We start from the raw sequence: 16,727 nt of genomic DNA on the forward strand, positions 1-16,727 counted from the left end.
GTGAGTACCAAAACGGCGCTGCAGGGAACAGACGTTGACGTCAAGCAGCAGTGGGCCCCGGAAGCTCGTGCCTTCTGCTGCACTAAAGCGTCTGCAGCTGCATTTCCCGGGGGTGCTGCCCCACGTCTACCAGGTTTGCCAGACCACATCAGAAGCTGCAGACACCACGGGAGCAGCACTGGTGTGTCTTAAGCAGTCCACGGGCTTCTCAATTTAGGTTAGTGGCGATTGAGACACATCGTCTCACAATTTTCAGTTCAATCACATGCGATTTCATGCGAGAGCCTCTGCGGCCACCTTGGTTGCAGAAGTCTATTGTTACACCGAGCTGTGCGGAAGCTGGAGGAGATACCTAGCTGCGCCGCCGGGCTCGCCATACGATCCACCATCTCAATCATCTCAAGCATCAACCAACTCAGACTCGATCTTGAAGCCGCGATCGTCAATTCTGTCGATGAAGCCTTGGCCAAGAGTCGCAGGAGTATACACTCCTCCCACCATGGGCACATCATCCTCCAGCATTGTAAGTGCTGCCTGTCCAAGCAACATCGCCGTCACTGTGCCAGAATGTGTTAGCAAGGCGATCCCTCGAAACCAAAAGCGAAAGGGAATCAATCGATGTCTCGTCACTTACACAAATACATGCTGCCGTTCCAATTGCCTCGTGCGTAAGCGAGTTGCCTAGCCTTCCCCGCGGGCGGTTGTCTTTCCCAGGCGGAGAAGTCGGGTGTTGCCACACCGCGAAGCTCGATTTGATCCTTGTGCGTTGACTCGCGCTCGGGTCCCTGGCCAGGCTGATAGTAAAAGCGGCGGAGAAGGGCCCTAAAGGGCGGCACAAAGGCGAGAAGCAGCCCAGCGTAGATGATGCCGTAATGCATAATGACGCCATGCAGCTTGCTCTTAGGCCGCATGAACTCTCGGTACGTGAATTTTGGTCCATAATACTGCTTCGAAAGAGCAGGCTCGCTCTTTGCAAGACCCCATGAGCGAAAAACGATGGCGGCGTTTGTGCGGGACGCAATGGAGGTACAGACAGTTCCGAGCACAGGGATATTGTAGAGTCCGGTCAACATGGAGAATATCGAGGCTCTAGGCGTGGGCTCGCTGCTCTTTACTGGTGAGAGTGCATAGGGCTTGTGCGACTCGCCGATCTGCCGGAGGCCGTAGCTCTCGAAGAGATTCAGGGCCGTGGCGAACGTCCCGCCAGAGGCCTTCGCCTTGAACGTGTGAACGCTGACGACCACGTCGCCCGTGTCTGCTTCCAGCTCCTTCTTGATGGTCTGCGCAAGTACGTAGGCCATGACGTCGGACGGGGCCGACTCGACGCCGTTCTGGCTGATGAGGCATGCCCCGGAACGCTTGGCCGTCGCCTCGTACTTTGTGATCATGTCTAGCGTCCATACTGCCTCGCCCGTGCAGTCAAGATAGTGCGTACCCGCCTCGGCACAGGCCTTGAACGCGTGCTCGCCATATTTGGCGTAGGGTCCCACTGTCGAAATCAGGACGCATGTCTTCCTAGCCAGCTGGGCGAGATCTGCGTCATTGAGGTTGCACACCTCAACTGCTGGGGCCAGCCTATCCTGATTGATCTTCTGGCATTCGCTCACGACATGCTGCAGTTTGTCGGCCGACCGTCCAGCCACGGCCCACCGAGTATTCGTGGGGAACGTTGCTGCGATATGCTCAGCCGTCATCAACCCAGTGTAGCCTTTTGTGTGTTATGTCAGCCAAACGTGCCCAGATATACAACCAAATAATATAGCGTGGGCCGTGACAAGGCGTCCGCGGCCAGACGTACCTGTGGCGCCGAAAACGACCACGTCATACTGGCGGTCGTGCTTTTTGAACGCCATGGCAGAAATGTCGTGTCACCCGTTTTCGAATGCTTTACACCGTTGGCTTCAGCTGCTTCGGGTGAATCTGGCAATGGCAACCTTTGAATGTCGGCCCAAATTGGAGCAGCTAAGTCAAAGTAAGGACAAGACACAAAGCGCGACTCGCCAGGCGCACACCAGCGGGCGAGGGACAATTATAAAAGACACATCAAAGCTCCGTCTCAAAACACAAGCCGTCGTGCTAGTGGGCACATGTGATTGCGCCAGCGTCGGGGCAATTGTCCGCTCTGGGAGCAGAGTGGCGAGCGGACTGTTTCGACTCCTTTTTGTCAAGGCGCCGTTGATCGGGCTCGGGGAGTTGCATTGTCCCACCCCGGGCTATGAAGAACCCCCAGGCGAGGGGCTAACGCGGTCCGGGCGACACTTCCCATTCTAGAGCAAACGAATACTCAAGATCCTGCACGTTGCGTCTTCACTCCCCGGGCTCGCCGTAACTACGACGAAACACAAGCCGCGTTGTGAAAATGTGCGGAAAGCTGGCCAATAAGGCACGCGGAATGTCTCGGGTACTCTTGGCAACAAGTCACCATTCTCTGGCAGAGGACGGTACCAAGACCGCCCATACCTCGGCTGCGCCGTCACTGTAGCACACATGCACCTGAGGAGACTCCCAGAGGCTGGATCAAACACTCCTGGCAAAGGACCTTTGTTCTGAAGCTGAGTTGTTCAGGAGGGCAGCTTGCAGAAGACCTAGCTTGAGATGATGCCTCGGAACACCCTTGATGCGGTTAGAGCTTGACTGGCGATCTCTGTCAGGGGTCGATCGCTGCACGGCATCGCGCCTGTGTAACACTGAAACAGGGCAGGTAACGAGGAAAGCTTCTTACATAAGGTTTCACGGTTACCACTTCCACCTCCCTAAACCAGCGTGGGAGCAAGTGACCGACTCTGCGGCTGGAAGTGAGTACCTTTGGCATTAGGAGATCTCCTAGCTGAAGGGCTGCAATTCAGAACTGGTGCTCGAGGGCTTCGCATTAATGACAAACACACCTGGGCAACGCAGGCGGCACAGATATTATATAGCCCCTCACCAGAGATTCTGCCTTTGCAAAGCAGAAGACTGCGATGTACACTTCTTGAACAAGAAACTCTGATGGCTAGAAATGGCCCTCTTGCTTAACGGCAGATGGATCTCACAATGTGTACACCTTTCGTGTGGTAGGCGGTACCTGGATGTGTTGGGCTGGCAGGACAGGACCTCAACCTGGCGTTACTCCACCCAGAGCGGATGAATTGTGGTCAGAGCTCCCACTCAAGCCACGTTCGCTGCACATGCGCGAGTGGGCCCGCCAGGCAAGCCACAGCAGCCTCCTACCCGTGGCGGTGCAGAGTCGGCATGGACCACCCACTTCGCTAAATTGCTGCACACTTTCTCAAATTTCGAATTTTCCCGCCAGACCTGGGAAGTGCAGGAAGTGAGGCCCGCAGCGATTACTTTGGACAGAGCGCACCACCCATCACACTCCGTCGTCACTCAACACCTCCCCCGAGCGACAACACCACATATCAGACAAGATGACGAAGCGCACCAAGAAGGTCGGCGTGACCGGTAAATACGGTACCAGGTGTGTAGCATTCTCGAACAGCCCGACGACTCTCGCCGCAGCCGCAACCCGTTTGCTCGCCAATGGATGAATTCCCGCCCACATCGCCCTCGACACACGCCCGTAAAGTCACAACAATCACGACAACGGCAGCGATATGAACAAGAACAAACAGCCGATGAATTCAATCACGGGTTGCGGATGCTTGCGCGAGTCGGCTGCAATTACACGGAGGGCGGGCAAGGCTGACCAAAGTTCGTCTCTGTAATACAGATATGGTGCTTCTCTGCGTAAGCAGGTGAAGAAGATGGAAATCACCCAGCACGCCAAGTACACCTGCACATTCTGCGGCAAGACCACCGTCCGCCGCAACGCTGTCGGTATCTGGGACTGCAAGGCCTGCAAGAAGACCGTCGCCGGTGGTGCCTACACCGTCTCGTATGTCGATCCCTCCGTCCACCACCTCGTTCCTGTCGACTGTGCCCCGTTATCCGCCCAGCCTCTCCCCCGCCGCAGAGAGATGATCACTAACTGGCCTCCCTCAAAGCACTCCCGCCGCTGCCGCCATGAGATCGACACTGCGCAGACTGAGGGAGATCGCGGAGGTTTAGAGGAATGGCGTGGGACTCATGGTGTCTTTTGCATTTGGTTTCGGTGTAACGGGAAAAACGGAATCTACGCATACCGCAGGGTCATGACGATTGACGAAGACCGCCGGTCGCACTCCATAGCGGGCAAAAATGAAAGCCACGTGGGTGGTCAATCACAAGCAAAAGAATCAACAAATTCACAAACAAATACCCAATCCTTGAGAGTGGTCGACCTCGTACGATTGCCGTGTCTTGCGCTCAAGCAATCGACATGGGCGGCCACAAGTCTTTTTTGTATGCTGTGTCCAGTGGGCAGAATGCTAGTCCACAGAACCGGCAATGATGTCGACAGATGCTGGGCATGCTCGCGCCCCCAGCTGTGAGGCTGCAGTCCAGTGTATTATGGGATGCAGACGTCATTTTAAAGCCTCCATCCGCATTGTATCTCGTGTGATTTATACCCAGCTTTATCGTTTAATGGTGCCCTGCGTGTGTTTTGCCGTAGTACTATATATGCTCTTTCGCTTAGTGTGCTGCTCTTAATAGTCCTCCCAAACCCCGGACAGGAAGTGCCTTTTCAAGTTTGTTGCGAGTACTATGTTTTCGCGGAAGAGCAAACATGCCAGCGCTCGACTCTGCCGACATCTGTCGATTATGTCGACGAACTCGAGGTCCACCGCCCTCATGGGTGACAGCCCACCACTCGGGCGCTGCGAAACGATGCAATAGCACCCAACGACGCTCGGTCTTGTGCCTGAAGTGGGTAAAATATACCGCCCATCGTCTATCGTGACCCAGGGATTTCCATGTCCAGGCTTTTTGTTAGCTTCACTGCATTGTTCAACGACGGGGTCATGCAGCGGCGTCCTCCACCAGTGGATCTCTCAGCCTGACCAGGTGGTTGGAAACCCACACTAGTCAGCCTGAGGCTTTAAAATCTGTCACACAATTCGTAGAATCGGTCAGAGAAATTCCGGATCACTGGTGAGGGAACTATTATCCCGCGAAGAGTCAGCCGCATCACGTGGCGTTGTGTGGCCTCACAGCCTGTTTCTTGCTGCGGCCCGCACATGGTCGCGCCTTTGCAAACGTGATGGTTGTGTTCAAGGGTCAGGTGATGGAGGTCGGCGGAGCAAAGAGCACGGCCGCGCCTAATCAGGTCCTGTAGTGTGCTGCTTGACTCACAACGGCACGGAATCAGTTCCAGAAGAGAAAGGGCTTCTGTCATGCCAATCTGGCCAGCTGCCTAATCCTTCCAGGAAATGGCTTTGCTGATAACCTGAGCTGGGTGATCTGGAGGCCATCAAATCACCAGCTTTGAAATGCTTTGGCAGATTGCAACCTGGGTGGAGCCCTTTGGACCTTCCGAATGCTCGGCCGTGAAACATGATTGTGATAACCCCCATCAAGGCACACGCTGGGCGGCTCGCACGTGCAAGCATCTCCTTGGGGAACCTGCCACCTGCCACCTGCCGAATCCACTGGATCCTGTGTCCTCTTCCTGCGGCGGCGCCGGACAAGGACGTGTACTCACCTGGGCACATCGGCCATACGCATACATGGACCGTAGAGTGATTACATGCCTGTCTCTGATGATTCCCGTGAGACGAGACGGAAGGGGAGGGCTCCACCACCCGTGCAGGACCGGGGCTCCGCCCAGGCGTTCTCACCTGAGGTTGAGGAGCCTGTCATCTTGGGCTTGTTCCCCCAATGAGAGGCGAGCCTGGCCGTGGTGACCTTGGTTCGCGAGCTCGAGAGTCATGAGGGATGCATGGATGGGACGGAGAGCGAATGCGCATGCATCATCATCCATCTGCAGGCTCCTCGGGCTTGCAGTGGGCTCTGGTACCTTGCTTGTCCCCGTCTGGCCTTTGCAATCCCGCCTCTGTGTAGTTCCAAGAAGAGTAGCGTAGTTGACGCCATCCGTTTCTGCTGCATGAATGCTCCCACCGGAGATCAGATGTGACTTCCAGAACAGGACCCGCATGTCTGCTATTATTCTTTTCGTGGCCCCTTGCGTGCAACAGAAGTAATTGCACGACTACGTACCTGTCATCTCCGATCTAACTGTCTATCTGCCTGTTTCTCTGCCCTTGGCTTATCTAGGGGCTTGGCTGCTTGGGGACAACAGTTTTGGCTCCGCGTCTTCGTCGACTCCCTCAGGCAACAAGCACCCTTTTTCGGCCCGCCCGCCCTCCTGGCCACTCTGGCTGACTCCTGCTGAACAAGTATCGTGTTGCCGCTGACAGCTCTGCCGCCTCGCGTGTGGCGCCTGGCCGGGACTGAGCAGAGGCAGCCCCACGGAGACAGCACCTGGGCTTGGCTTGGCTGGCAAGCACTGGACGGTCCCAAAGTGCGAGCGAGGAGGGTTAGCATTGGGTGTCCCCACCCTGGCGGCCTGCCTCTTGCTGTCAGGCCCGCCTCCACTCAAGCCGCCTGCCTCCAAGGAGGTCATTCATTCACTTTGTTCACGCTGCCTCCACGATCTCGTTCCAGCAGCCCCAAAACGCCCCCATCTCCTCTTTCCTCCTCTCTCTGTCCGTACTTTTCTCTATATCCTGCCCAGCTGTCCCGGCTTGACATTCTCCAAAGTCCTCTATCCAAAATCTTGTCTGCACTCGCACGGCCGAGTCCTCTGCCTCGCAACCCAGCCCCTGACGACAGCGTGCTCGTCAAGCAAGCCCCGTCCCCATTACATCAATCATACATCTTTTGTCTCCTCGCCACTGCTGCCAGCAGAGAACGTTCTCGTCTGACACACCTGTTGGCACTGTCCACCTGGCCGAGCTACACACCACTTGAGCACAGTCTGCCTGCCTGCCTCAGCTGCCGTGTGTCATCAACATCCCTCCAGCCAGGGGACTCGAGAGACATTTGGCCTGCCTGCATCCACTTGTCCTGCTGCACGCGCCCCAGCAAGGCACCACCCAATCCTTTCAGCCCTTCCGCCATCAGTGGGCTCTCTTCCGCCTACTCTCAGTCCTCGACTCGACTCTGACGACCCCCCAACCTATCCTCCCTGCGCCGTGCACCGTCATTTGCCCACTTTCTTCCTCGCCCACCTGCAACAGTGCACCACCACTACCACCACCACTCACACGCCTGCCTGGCCCTACCCGTGCTCGGCGCCTCGACCCTCAGTATCCGCTCTTGTTCTGCACGCCTCCAGAACACGGGCACGGTCTCTGCACATCTGTCGACAAAGCCACTTTCATGTCATTTATCGGGCTCAGAGGTTTCATCATCTCCAGCTCTGATGGCTGACCAGTGCATCGTCTGTCTAGAAAATCTAGACGTGCAGCCTCCTCCTCCGCCGATCCTTGCACCCGAGCCGCCACTACTTGGTGACGACTTACAGCCCACGGCCGCGGACTCAGGCTCAACCAGCCCGACAACCCACGCGACAAATGGCAGCCTCGCACCAGCACCTGTCTTCACAGCTAGCCTTTCCAAGCAGCCAGACACCATCACCATCAACAACAACAGCAGCAACAGCAGTAACGACGAAGACAACAGAGTAGCCGTCATTGATGTCTGTGGACACACTCTGCATGATGCTTGCCTTCGAGAATGGACCGGCAAAGCAAACAGCTGCCCCATCTGCCGCCAAGCGTTCCATTTGGTGCACGTCTATGATCACGTCGGTGGTAAGCATCCCGCACGCTGCAAGAAGCCAGATGCACCTCTGAGAGACCTCGAAACTGACTCCGCATCTGTTTTTCTAGGTACCAAGCTACATTCGTACAAAGTCGAAGACAAAAAGCAGATAGCCGAGTTCGACCCGCAAGCATGGCTAGACGAGAATCCCGAACACGATGAGGAACCACGCCCATGTCCGATTTGCAACCAGGCTGATCACGAGGAAGTGCTCTTGCTCTGCGACAGCTGCGATGCACCGTACCACACGTACTGCGTAGGACTCGATAGCGTCCCTCGCGGCCACTGGTTCTGCATGGAATGTACCGAGGAAGGTGCAGAGCTCCTCGCGCAGCAGCTCGAGGACCCTAGTGTGGCAGCAGCCAACCTTGCCGGCTCAAGTGATCATCGCTCCGACTATCTTCCACGCACCCAGGCAACCATGCGCCGGGCTCGCCGACGAGCACGATCCGACGAGTGGCAGGGTGCCTGGGGTCAACTTGCTGGCCACGTCTGGGATGCTCTGAGCATAGACCTTGATAATGATGACGATGACGAGTCGTTGGCAAACTACCGGCGATCCCAACAGCGGAGAGAGCGCGAGCGACGAGAATACGAGAGGTGGCAGCAACGCCTCAACATCGCGAGCCGCCTCGGAGCTCATGACGTCTTCGCCAGCAACCTGTCTGGCGTGCTATCGCGACCGATTGCGCCGCCTCCACCGCCTCCTCCCGAGGAGACAGGGGAGGAAAAGGAAGCGTGGAGTGCTCTTGACAAGGCCATGGAGGCCAGCATCCCAGCTCAAACAACTCCCAATACCCGCAAGCGCCGGAGGTCGCGGTCCGTAACTGCTTCACCGGTCGAGCCGCCGCAGGTTGAGCGCAAGCTCAAGCGGCCCCGCACGAGAAGAGTCCCGACTCAGAGCGAGGGCTCATCCTCGAAAGCCACCACTTCATCGGCGCCGCACGCTCAACAGCAACAAGCATCGACGAGCAGCCGTCCACCTGCCGCGCAGGCTCGGGACAGCGAGGTCCCCTCATTCCTGTCTAACCTTCTCAAGGAGGTCGAGGTCGGCACTAGCTCCGAGGACGAGACCATTAGAGTCATGCTCGGCAACACTCGATCAGCCCCTGACCCATCCTCTCCCGCAACATCTCCTGCTGCATCGGCATATAGCACCCCTCGTGCGCTCTCACTGACCCCGCCACCACAACGAACGATCGGTGAGCGAGTTGGCTCCCCGCTCTCCTTGTGCTCACGCATCGAGCCTATATACCCTCCGGCAAACTTTTCCCCAACCCGAAACGGGTCTCCAACGAGAAACGGCGGCGATCACAGTGATTCGGAGACCCGATCTCGGTCACATTCTGTATCGCGGCAGCATGCACAACACGCACCGCAGCAGCTACACCAGCAGCAACACCAACACCAACCACAGAAGAACGGCAACGTTCAAGCACTCGAAATCCGACAGCCGCGTCCGCGTCGTCAGACGCCGAGCCATGTCGCCACCACACTCTCAGCGGCCCCCGACGCCATCTCACCCACTCGCATGAACTTGCCATTCGAAACCAAGGAGAGCATCAGCGGGATTGTAAAGAACGCCCTCAAGCCGCACTGGAAGTCTGGACAGATCACAGCGGATCAGTATGCAGTCATCAATCGTGACCTTAGTCGAAAGCTGTACGAAGAAGTCTCGCTCGAACGGTCTCTGACCGAGGATACTCGCCAGCGTTGCGAAAGGATTGCATCAAAGGAGGTGTCCCAAGCCGTGGCCGAGCTCAAAGGCTAAAGAACGGTGTTGTGCGACAATGTTACGAAGTTACGAGCCCTGGAAGTATTCACTCAGGCATATGGATGGCGTTTTCATCGGAGTTGGGTAAATAGCTGGGATCTGTCTGGGTTATCATCATAGGCGTAACGGGATCTGGTTTGCAATACCCTTGGTCCGTCTCGCAAGCGAGCATTGTAATTTTTCATCCTGGCATGTTTGGATTTCACGGAGGCGTGTCATCTTTTGCTTCGGCGATCGCTTGGATCGGGAGCTGACCTGCAGCAGCATCTTTTGACGCAAATAGCAACATGTTTTAAGCTACACTCAAGAAAAGACGGTCAACTGTATATCTTCTGGGGAAAATCGAGGCAAAGTGTGAACATGATGTCGAGTGAAGCAACTGATACCATCCTAGTCATGCATTTCACTGTTGTTCCAGCGGACGAGCGTCCAAGTGGAAAGGACATACTGCCGGCAGTCGCGGTTTGGTACGAGCCTCATCGCGCACAGAAAACTGCAAAGAAAGTCCTCGCAGCCCCACTCTAGGAAAGCGGTCAAGTGCAAAGCCCAGTCCCCACCGTGCGTGGCCCAGCCACCAAAGCAGAACAAAACCAAGTGGCACCGCTCGCCTTTTCCGATTCTACTCTTCTCTCTCCTTTCCTTCTTCAATCTCAAAGGCGCCATTTCCTTATCGTCAAGACAGTCTCTCTCTTTTCTGAACGAAAAGAGCCGTGAAGTCCTGATCATTATTCAGCGTGCCTAGATTGAACCACACCTGCCAGTCTTTTTTCGCTAGCGGAGCCTGAGTTTAACCAATTGCTTCTACTGGGTATGCCGTTAGATAGTTACTGCCTACATATTCCCTCTCTCTCCGTCTCTCTCCCTCTCACTCTCTATCTCTTTTCCGTCTCGTTTGGCGCGTGCACTGCTCGTTCCCCCCCGTATGCCGCGCGAGCAAGTGTCCTCATTCTCTCTCTCTCTCTCTCTTGTGACAAACCATTCGATGCTCGTATGCTCTCATACCTATGCTGCGTTCGCATTGTGAGGCCTCGTCCTTGACAGGTCCCGCCGTGGGGAATTGTATGTGCGTGTATGGCGCTGGTATGGCGTGCGTGCGCATGTGTTTGTGTGTTTGTGTGTGCGAGTACTACTCGTTGACCACATACACCACTCACTCGTGTGTGCCATGGCCACTCTTTCTTTTTCTTGCTTCGAGAGAACCGGCATCTCTCGTCTCTGATCCCCTCCTTGTTTTTTTTTTTTGACATTGTGTGTGGTGGCTGTCTCTCCTTCCTGCTGCCACGACCGCGCGGACTAAAAGGGAAGGTCAAGAAGCCGGAAGCTCATGCAGCTGACTGACTGGCTGGCTGGTTGGCTGGGACTTTGTTCCCCTGCTTGGCTCGAGGACGTCCTGGTTCCACATGATCAAAGAGCCCCATGATAGACGCTGTGTGCGCTCTCTTCCCCTCTCTCTTTATTGCCAATTATGTTCTTCGACCGCGAGAGACCAAGCCTTGATGCGGGACCGAGAGCAGAGTGGGCAGTGGTGCGTGCGACATACGGCCCGCCGTAGGGGGGGGGGGGACAGGGTGATGGAAAGGACATGAGAAACCGCGCGCGAGCCAAACTTCGAATTCAGAGCGGGACAGACAGCATCCGACCAGTCTTGATCAATGCTACGAGCGAGCAGCAGCAACGCCACGAACAGGCCGCATTGCAGCCTCGAGTCTGGCCAGGCGGGTGGGATTTCTCCCCCTCCCTGCTCAGCAATCTTCTTTCACTTCTTTGTCTGATTTTTCGTCAATCCTACACCCACGCAAAGTAAAAGGTAGAGGGTTAGGACCGCACTGTACGCCCCCCCCCCCCTCTCTCTCTCTCTGCCGGCCTCTGCCGGCCTTTGCCTGCGAACGGAGAAATGGTATATGTGAGGTTGACGGCTCCAGGCGTAAATCACTATCATGGGGTTTTGATATGTAGCTACAGACGAGCCCTCGCTCTCTGTATATCTTACTCTCCATGCAAGTGTAGACCCTGTACATTCACAGCTTCTCCTGAGGCCCGGGCCCGGGCCCGGACCTGTGCCTGCCACCTGTCCGTTGCCGGACGAACCATCCATGACCCGAAATGTGAGACCTGGTAGCAAGGCCTGTCATTTAAGTTATCCGGCGAGCTTGTTGCTAGATACTGATTCCGATGAGAGCCATTCCCACGTGTCTTGTGCACAGCCGGTAGTGGCGTCTTCAATGCTAAAAAGTGATCGTATTCTTGGAGAGGCGAGAGAATAATGTGTCTCGGTCTGGGCCTTCCATGTGCAGCCTGCGCCGTTTGCTAAAGTACATCCCGGTAGCCGGCCATATTGCTCTAATGGGGTCCAGTCGCCTGAACCGTTGCCGGACAAAAATGCATCGTCGAATCAGAACTAAAACCCCATCAACGCCTGAACCATCTTCCCAAGAATCATGCAGCCATTCCGACGAAATATAAAGATCCTGTGTGACCAGCATAAGAACAGTGGCTCTGTGGAGCGAGCCTGGTATCTCCCTTGACACGAAGCATAACAATGAAAAGCGCAAACCATGTGCAGGAAACATTCGACATGCAACGCTCAGCTCGTCTTGGCTCCACCGGGGACCGAGGTCTCGTCGTCGCTATCGGTCGATCCGGAGCTGACATGCCGCCGCAGCGCAGCACCCTCGTTGTGCTCCATATTCTTCAACTGCTCTTTCCGGAGGAGCTGTTCACCAGATTCCACTTCAAACTCTTCCTCTTCCTCCGAGTCTGTGTCCTCGCCAGGTCGCCTCTCGGCCGGCACACCACCCTTGGCAAGGATCTGCGGGGTTTCCTTCGGAAGCTCACCCACGGAACGTCGGCTCGTAGGGCCAATGACACGATCCTGGGGTAGTTTCTTGATTGTTGGGTCGTAAGCCGCAGGCAATCCGACAGCCACGGCAACTCGATGAGCCTCTTCGTCTGCTGTAATGTTTGGCTCGAGGTTGTACAAGCTGCTGTTCTCGCTGTCGGCCTCGTGCTTGTTGCCACCTAGGAGATGAATATAGTTCTGTCGAGTAGGGTCGCCCGCTCGCTTGAGCTTCTTCTTTTCCCGTTTCTCCGTTGGGCGGACCACCACAACGGGAATTGGCGAATACTGTAAGCAATATTTCGAGAAGGAGCTGCGATTGACAAGGAAGCCCTGCACGCCATCCAAACTACGTCCCTTGGTTCCGACAATAAGCATGGAGGGCTGGTACATCTTGATCTGCATGGCTGTTAGTCAACCTTTGGCTCGCAAGACTGGAAGATGTTATGCGACGCACCAGATGCTGAAATGTGTTGTGCAGCTTGCCCACGGCATACTCAAGAACAAGGCTGATGGCGTGGTTCTTTGTGTTCTTGGCCTTGATCGAGTCCATCAAGGCCTTCGCATCGTCCTGATAGGCCTTGTCGGCCAGGCGTATCTGGGTCTCAATGACGCGCACGCAGACTATTTCGTCGCCGTCGTCGACAAGCTCGTCGAGCAGCCACTGGAGGGCATGGTCCGAATAGGCATTGTCGTCTACGCCGACCATGAAGGTCCGGTGCCGTCGGCGCCACTGGTAGCCGGCATGGCGGACATTGAGGGTAAAGGCAATCGGGTTGTATTCGGTCGATTCACCCAGGGGGATGTTGTCGAACGCTACGTGCGAGTTGAACCTTTGGGTCCGCGATTGTGTTAGTGTCTCGGTCGCCATTGCTGTTGTCGGGACCTCCACTGCGCCGGAGGTGGTCGGTCGGTGGCTCGCTTCGAGCGGTAAGAGCAGGAGAATGTGCGGCGGGCGGAGGTAGAGGAAGCTGTGACGTGCAAGGGGGTGGCCTGGTGGAGTGATTACGGTACGATGGGCGGGCCGGCAGGTAGAAGCTAACGAAGCTGGGGATTGCCGAGGGATTGTGTCTTGTTCGTCGCCGCGAGCTGGGCTCTATGGATGATGGAGGGTGTGGAAGGGGGCGGGGGAAAGAAGCCTACTGCTCATTTGAGGGCCTTGCTTGGCTGGTTGAATGCCCAGAGGACTGCGCCATCGTCTGGTCAGAGGATGGAGTCATGGGCAAGCGGGGTGTGGTGGTTGTGGTGGAGAGGGACTGGGCAGGTCAGCGGGTCCGAAAGCCACGACAGCTGGACCAGGCCGGCCCAGCGGGCACCCCGTTCCTCTGGCTCGACAGGCAGGCGCGGTGCAGGCCCCGGGCGGCCAGGCCAGCAGCACTTGCTGCCACCGCTAACCTTGGAAGGCTCCAGGCCCCGCGGGCCGCGCCCTCCACTCTTGCTGGGGGACGCCACGCCGGAGCCGGCACATGGCATCTCTCGATGCGGATGGTCTACTCGGCGATCCGGGGTCGGGTCGGCCCTGCTTCGTTCTCGGACATCCTCAATACCCCGCCGCCCTCTTCGCCCTCTTCCTGCCTGCAGTGGACAATGCCAGGGCGACGGCGATGATGAGAAACTTCCAGCGTTCATGGCTCGGCACCTTCTGGGCTCCATTTGGGTAATCGTGCCATGGTCCTTCTTGGCTGGGCGGCAGAAGACGTCTTGCTGCAGCAGAGCTCAAGTGGCCCCGACACATCAGAGAAGACACCACGCCGGTTTGAACATGCAGCAAGCAATCACAATGGCAGGAGATTGACGAAAGCGTTCTGCGTACTTACCTCCTGTGAGGTGGCGACGATGCCCTGATGCGCTGGGGATTGTGTGGTTTCTTCGAGCCTTGTGGAAGGGTGATTGACGTGGACCGAAAGGTGATTGACGACACCGAAGTCTTCCGTGACGGCGGGCCGATACTACTGGCCTGGCTCGAGGCAACGTCGTCCGAGCTCGAGGCGCTCGCTTCGCTGGCGATCTCTACGTCCCGTCCTGCATCTTTCGGGCTGCCCGAACTGGCCTCGGGCCCGGCTTGGTTGCTCACCACACCTGAACGGCGAGCTTCCTCAACATTGGGTGCATCTTCGCGCGCTTCTGCACTCGGCGATTGGGGTGCGTCGTCGAGTACGAGGCTTTTGGAGAGGTATGCGGGCAACGCTGGAAATGCGTGTGCAGCCTCGTCGTGGCATTCGTCGATTCGGTCCAGAGACATGCCAGGCTGGGGTGGGCAGTTGAGGATTCTCGCAGACGACTTCGAATATCCTGTGGACGGTCTTATGGCCTGGGGAGTAGCCAGCTGTCTGTCGAAACACCTGACTCACGTTGCCTCAGGTAGAGGGCGGAGGAGGCTAGTTCGCAGCTCAAGACATCTGGCGAGGGTTCCGCTTGGGGGTTGCTCACAAGCACGAGGTCGTCGGGTTGCGTGTTGTGGAGAATCCAAGCAAGATCGAGTTCGTTAATGGAGTCGGCTGTCGTGGACCGGAGTCTTTTGAGAGCAATGGCGACCGTTTGTGTCTATGTATGTGCCGTAAGGTACCTCAGATATGAAGGACGCCGAATGTAGCCGCCGGTCGGGGGCACTGTGCTGGCACAAAGGGAGAACCGTCAGCTCAAGAATGTATGTGTATGCTCGCTCGGGCCAGGCTTTGGTTGCAACAGAGAGCATGCTTTGCGCCACCAGTCATGGCTGTCCGCCACCAAGCAAAGACGATGCGATTCTGTAAGCCAAGCGAGTGACGTCGCGAGTCGGACATCTCTGGGCATGCATGCGCAGGCCAGGCCCTCGCTGCAGGTAGGTGCGTAGAGGGACAGCAGAACATGCAGCAGGCGTCCAATCTCGTGACACTTGGGGCGGTTTCGTCCACTGCATGTCGTATGTCTCGTTCTGGACAAGCCTAGGCTGCGCTCCAAGCTGCTTCGTGCCACTGGTACGACAATGAACAGGAGACTTATTGGAGACGTGACACCTACATCTTGGTCCAATCGCAGAAAGAAATGAATGCCCTCTCGGGAGATTCAATGGCGCAGGAGGCGGAAGCTAGAGCGGGTTGTTGTGGCTATGGTCAGGTTGCGTGTCCGGCTCAGAGTGGCACTGTGTGTCAGCGAGTCGGCAGAGTGAGTCGATGGACGTATGGCAGAGTCGCGAGGGTTTGCAGAAGCTGGTTAAAGACGGTTTTTGTCTACGGAAAGCCGAACATGGCGAGGAGAAACAAAAATAAAAAACAGAAGAAAGCACCCAAGACATTTGACGGCAGGCAAGCAGGCGGCCCAAGAGAGGGCCAAGCAGGCTAGCTCGGGCCTGACGGCAGATGACGGTGGAGTTGTGGGTAGAGTGCACGCCAGGCAGGACCCGTGGACGGCCCCGGTGAAGGTGGTGAAGCACACACGCGCGCGGAACCGCCTGGTTTGCTGCTGCTGCCCAATATTGGGCCCTTGTCGAGCTGGAATGGCCAGGGGACCCCCCTGAAGGCCCTGTCGATTCCGCCTCCAGGGCTCTTCAAAGACATCCATCGGTGGTTCTAGAAGTAGAAATCTGTCTGAGATGGCGGCCGTCTAGTTACAGTTGGGGCCCAGAATAATCCGGCCCAACCACCCCACCGACGCGAACGCGTCGCGCCACCTGCAAACCCTCCCTTCTTCAAAACCACCATTTCGAGCGCATTTTGAGGTTATCATGGATGATTTTGTTGCTGGAGTGTGCGCCGATAGGCTGCCGAAGCAGGATTTCACTCCTAAGAAGAAAGCAGCTATCTGCGCCGCCCATTTCGCAGGTGTAACGCACCGCCGCATTGCCGAGCTTACGCGGGCCTCCAAGTCAACAATCACCCGCATTATCTCGGACTGGAAAAACAACGGCAACCTAGCCAAATCGCCTCGGAATGGTCGCAATGGATTCACAAATGCCCAGAGAAGGCGCGTACTAACTATCGTCAAACGCAAGCGAAAAGCGACGTGGCCAGAGATCATACAAGCCATGCCCTTCCAGATCTCCAAGACATCTATAAAGCGCATCATTCACGAAGCTAAGCTACGTAAGTGGAAAGCTCAGAAGAGGATTCCGCTATCTAAAGAAGCACGAAGAGCTAGGCTTGCATTTGCAAGAGAGTGGCTACCAAAAGTCGACGAATTGCAGGAGGTACGTGTAAGTGAAGTTGGTGGGATTATCCTGACTTGATCTAGGTGATTTTCACGGATGAGTCGTCCTGCCAGAACTCCACGAACGCACCCGCGCAATGGGTATTCCGCTTCCCAAGCGAGAAATGGGACGACCAGTTCGTTAACCTTAAATCGCACGTTAAGGCGAACCTATCCATTATGGTTTGGGGTGCCATATACCTGAAGAACGGCGTGGGGTGCCGGTCAGAGTTGGTGATAATGCAGCGCGAACCGCAGCCAGATCCT

General features: G+C 56.4%; 5 protein-coding genes across 5 annotated transcripts; 3 read left to right on the plus strand and 2 right to left on the minus strand.

Annotated features, from left to right (window-relative positions):
• Window positions 1-255: 255 nt before the first annotated feature.
• B0I36DRAFT_315544 (saccharopine dehydrogenase) lies at window positions 256-2,119 on the minus strand. The gene is made up of 3 exons (XM_046152889.1): window positions 1,799-2,119; window positions 635-1,708; window positions 256-557 (listed from the first exon to the last, which is right to left on the minus strand). Exons 1-3 carry the CDS (start codon window positions 1,851-1,853, stop codon window positions 400-402), a joined length of 1,287 nt encoding a protein of 428 aa, XP_046017225.1. The 5' UTR covers window positions 1,854-2,119; the 3' UTR covers window positions 256-399.
• A 1,291-nt stretch (window positions 2,120-3,410) lies between these two features.
• Window positions 3,411-4,050, plus strand: B0I36DRAFT_236488 (ribosomal protein L37ae; the record flags this gene model as incomplete). The annotated part of the gene is made up of 3 exons (XM_046149468.1): window positions 3,411-3,460; window positions 3,713-3,877; window positions 3,987-4,050. 3 exons carry the CDS (start codon window positions 3,411-3,413, stop codon window positions 4,048-4,050), a joined length of 279 nt encoding a protein of 92 aa, XP_046017226.1.
• Window positions 4,051-7,285: 3,235 nt separating this feature from the next.
• Window positions 7,286-9,457, plus strand: B0I36DRAFT_359711 (uncharacterized protein; the record flags this gene model as incomplete). The annotated part of the gene is made up of 2 exons (XM_046158180.1): window positions 7,286-7,676; window positions 7,755-9,457. The coding sequence occupies 2 exons, from the start codon at window positions 7,286-7,288 to the stop codon at window positions 9,455-9,457; spliced, it is 2,094 nt and encodes a 697-aa protein (XP_046017227.1).
• A 532-nt stretch (window positions 9,458-9,989) lies between these two features.
• B0I36DRAFT_315552 (uncharacterized protein) lies at window positions 9,990-10,704 on the plus strand (the record flags this gene model as incomplete). The annotated part of the gene is made up of 1 exon (XM_046152890.1): window positions 9,990-10,704. Exon 1 carries the CDS (start codon window positions 10,465-10,467, stop codon window positions 10,702-10,704), a length of 240 nt encoding a protein of 79 aa, XP_046017228.1. The 5' UTR covers window positions 9,990-10,464.
• Window positions 10,705-11,799: 1,095 nt separating this feature from the next.
• On the minus strand, window positions 11,800-13,282 carry B0I36DRAFT_75576 (uncharacterized protein). Its single transcript, XM_046163322.1, has 2 exons — window positions 12,754-13,282; window positions 11,800-12,695 (listed from the first exon to the last, which is right to left on the minus strand). The coding sequence occupies exons 1-2, from the start codon at window positions 13,165-13,167 to the stop codon at window positions 12,045-12,047; spliced, it is 1,065 nt and encodes a 354-aa protein (XP_046017229.1). The 5' UTR covers window positions 13,168-13,282; the 3' UTR covers window positions 11,800-12,044.
• Between the last annotated feature and the right edge of the window lie 3,445 nt (window positions 13,283-16,727).

Source organism: Microdochium trichocladiopsis (assembly GCF_020744255.1).
Source record: "Microdochium trichocladiopsis strain MPI-CAGE-CH-0230 chromosome Unknown B0I36scaffold_2, whole genome shotgun sequence".
In the NCBI taxonomy this organism is placed as follows: domain Eukaryota; kingdom Fungi; phylum Ascomycota; class Sordariomycetes; order Xylariales; family Microdochiaceae; genus Microdochium; species Microdochium trichocladiopsis.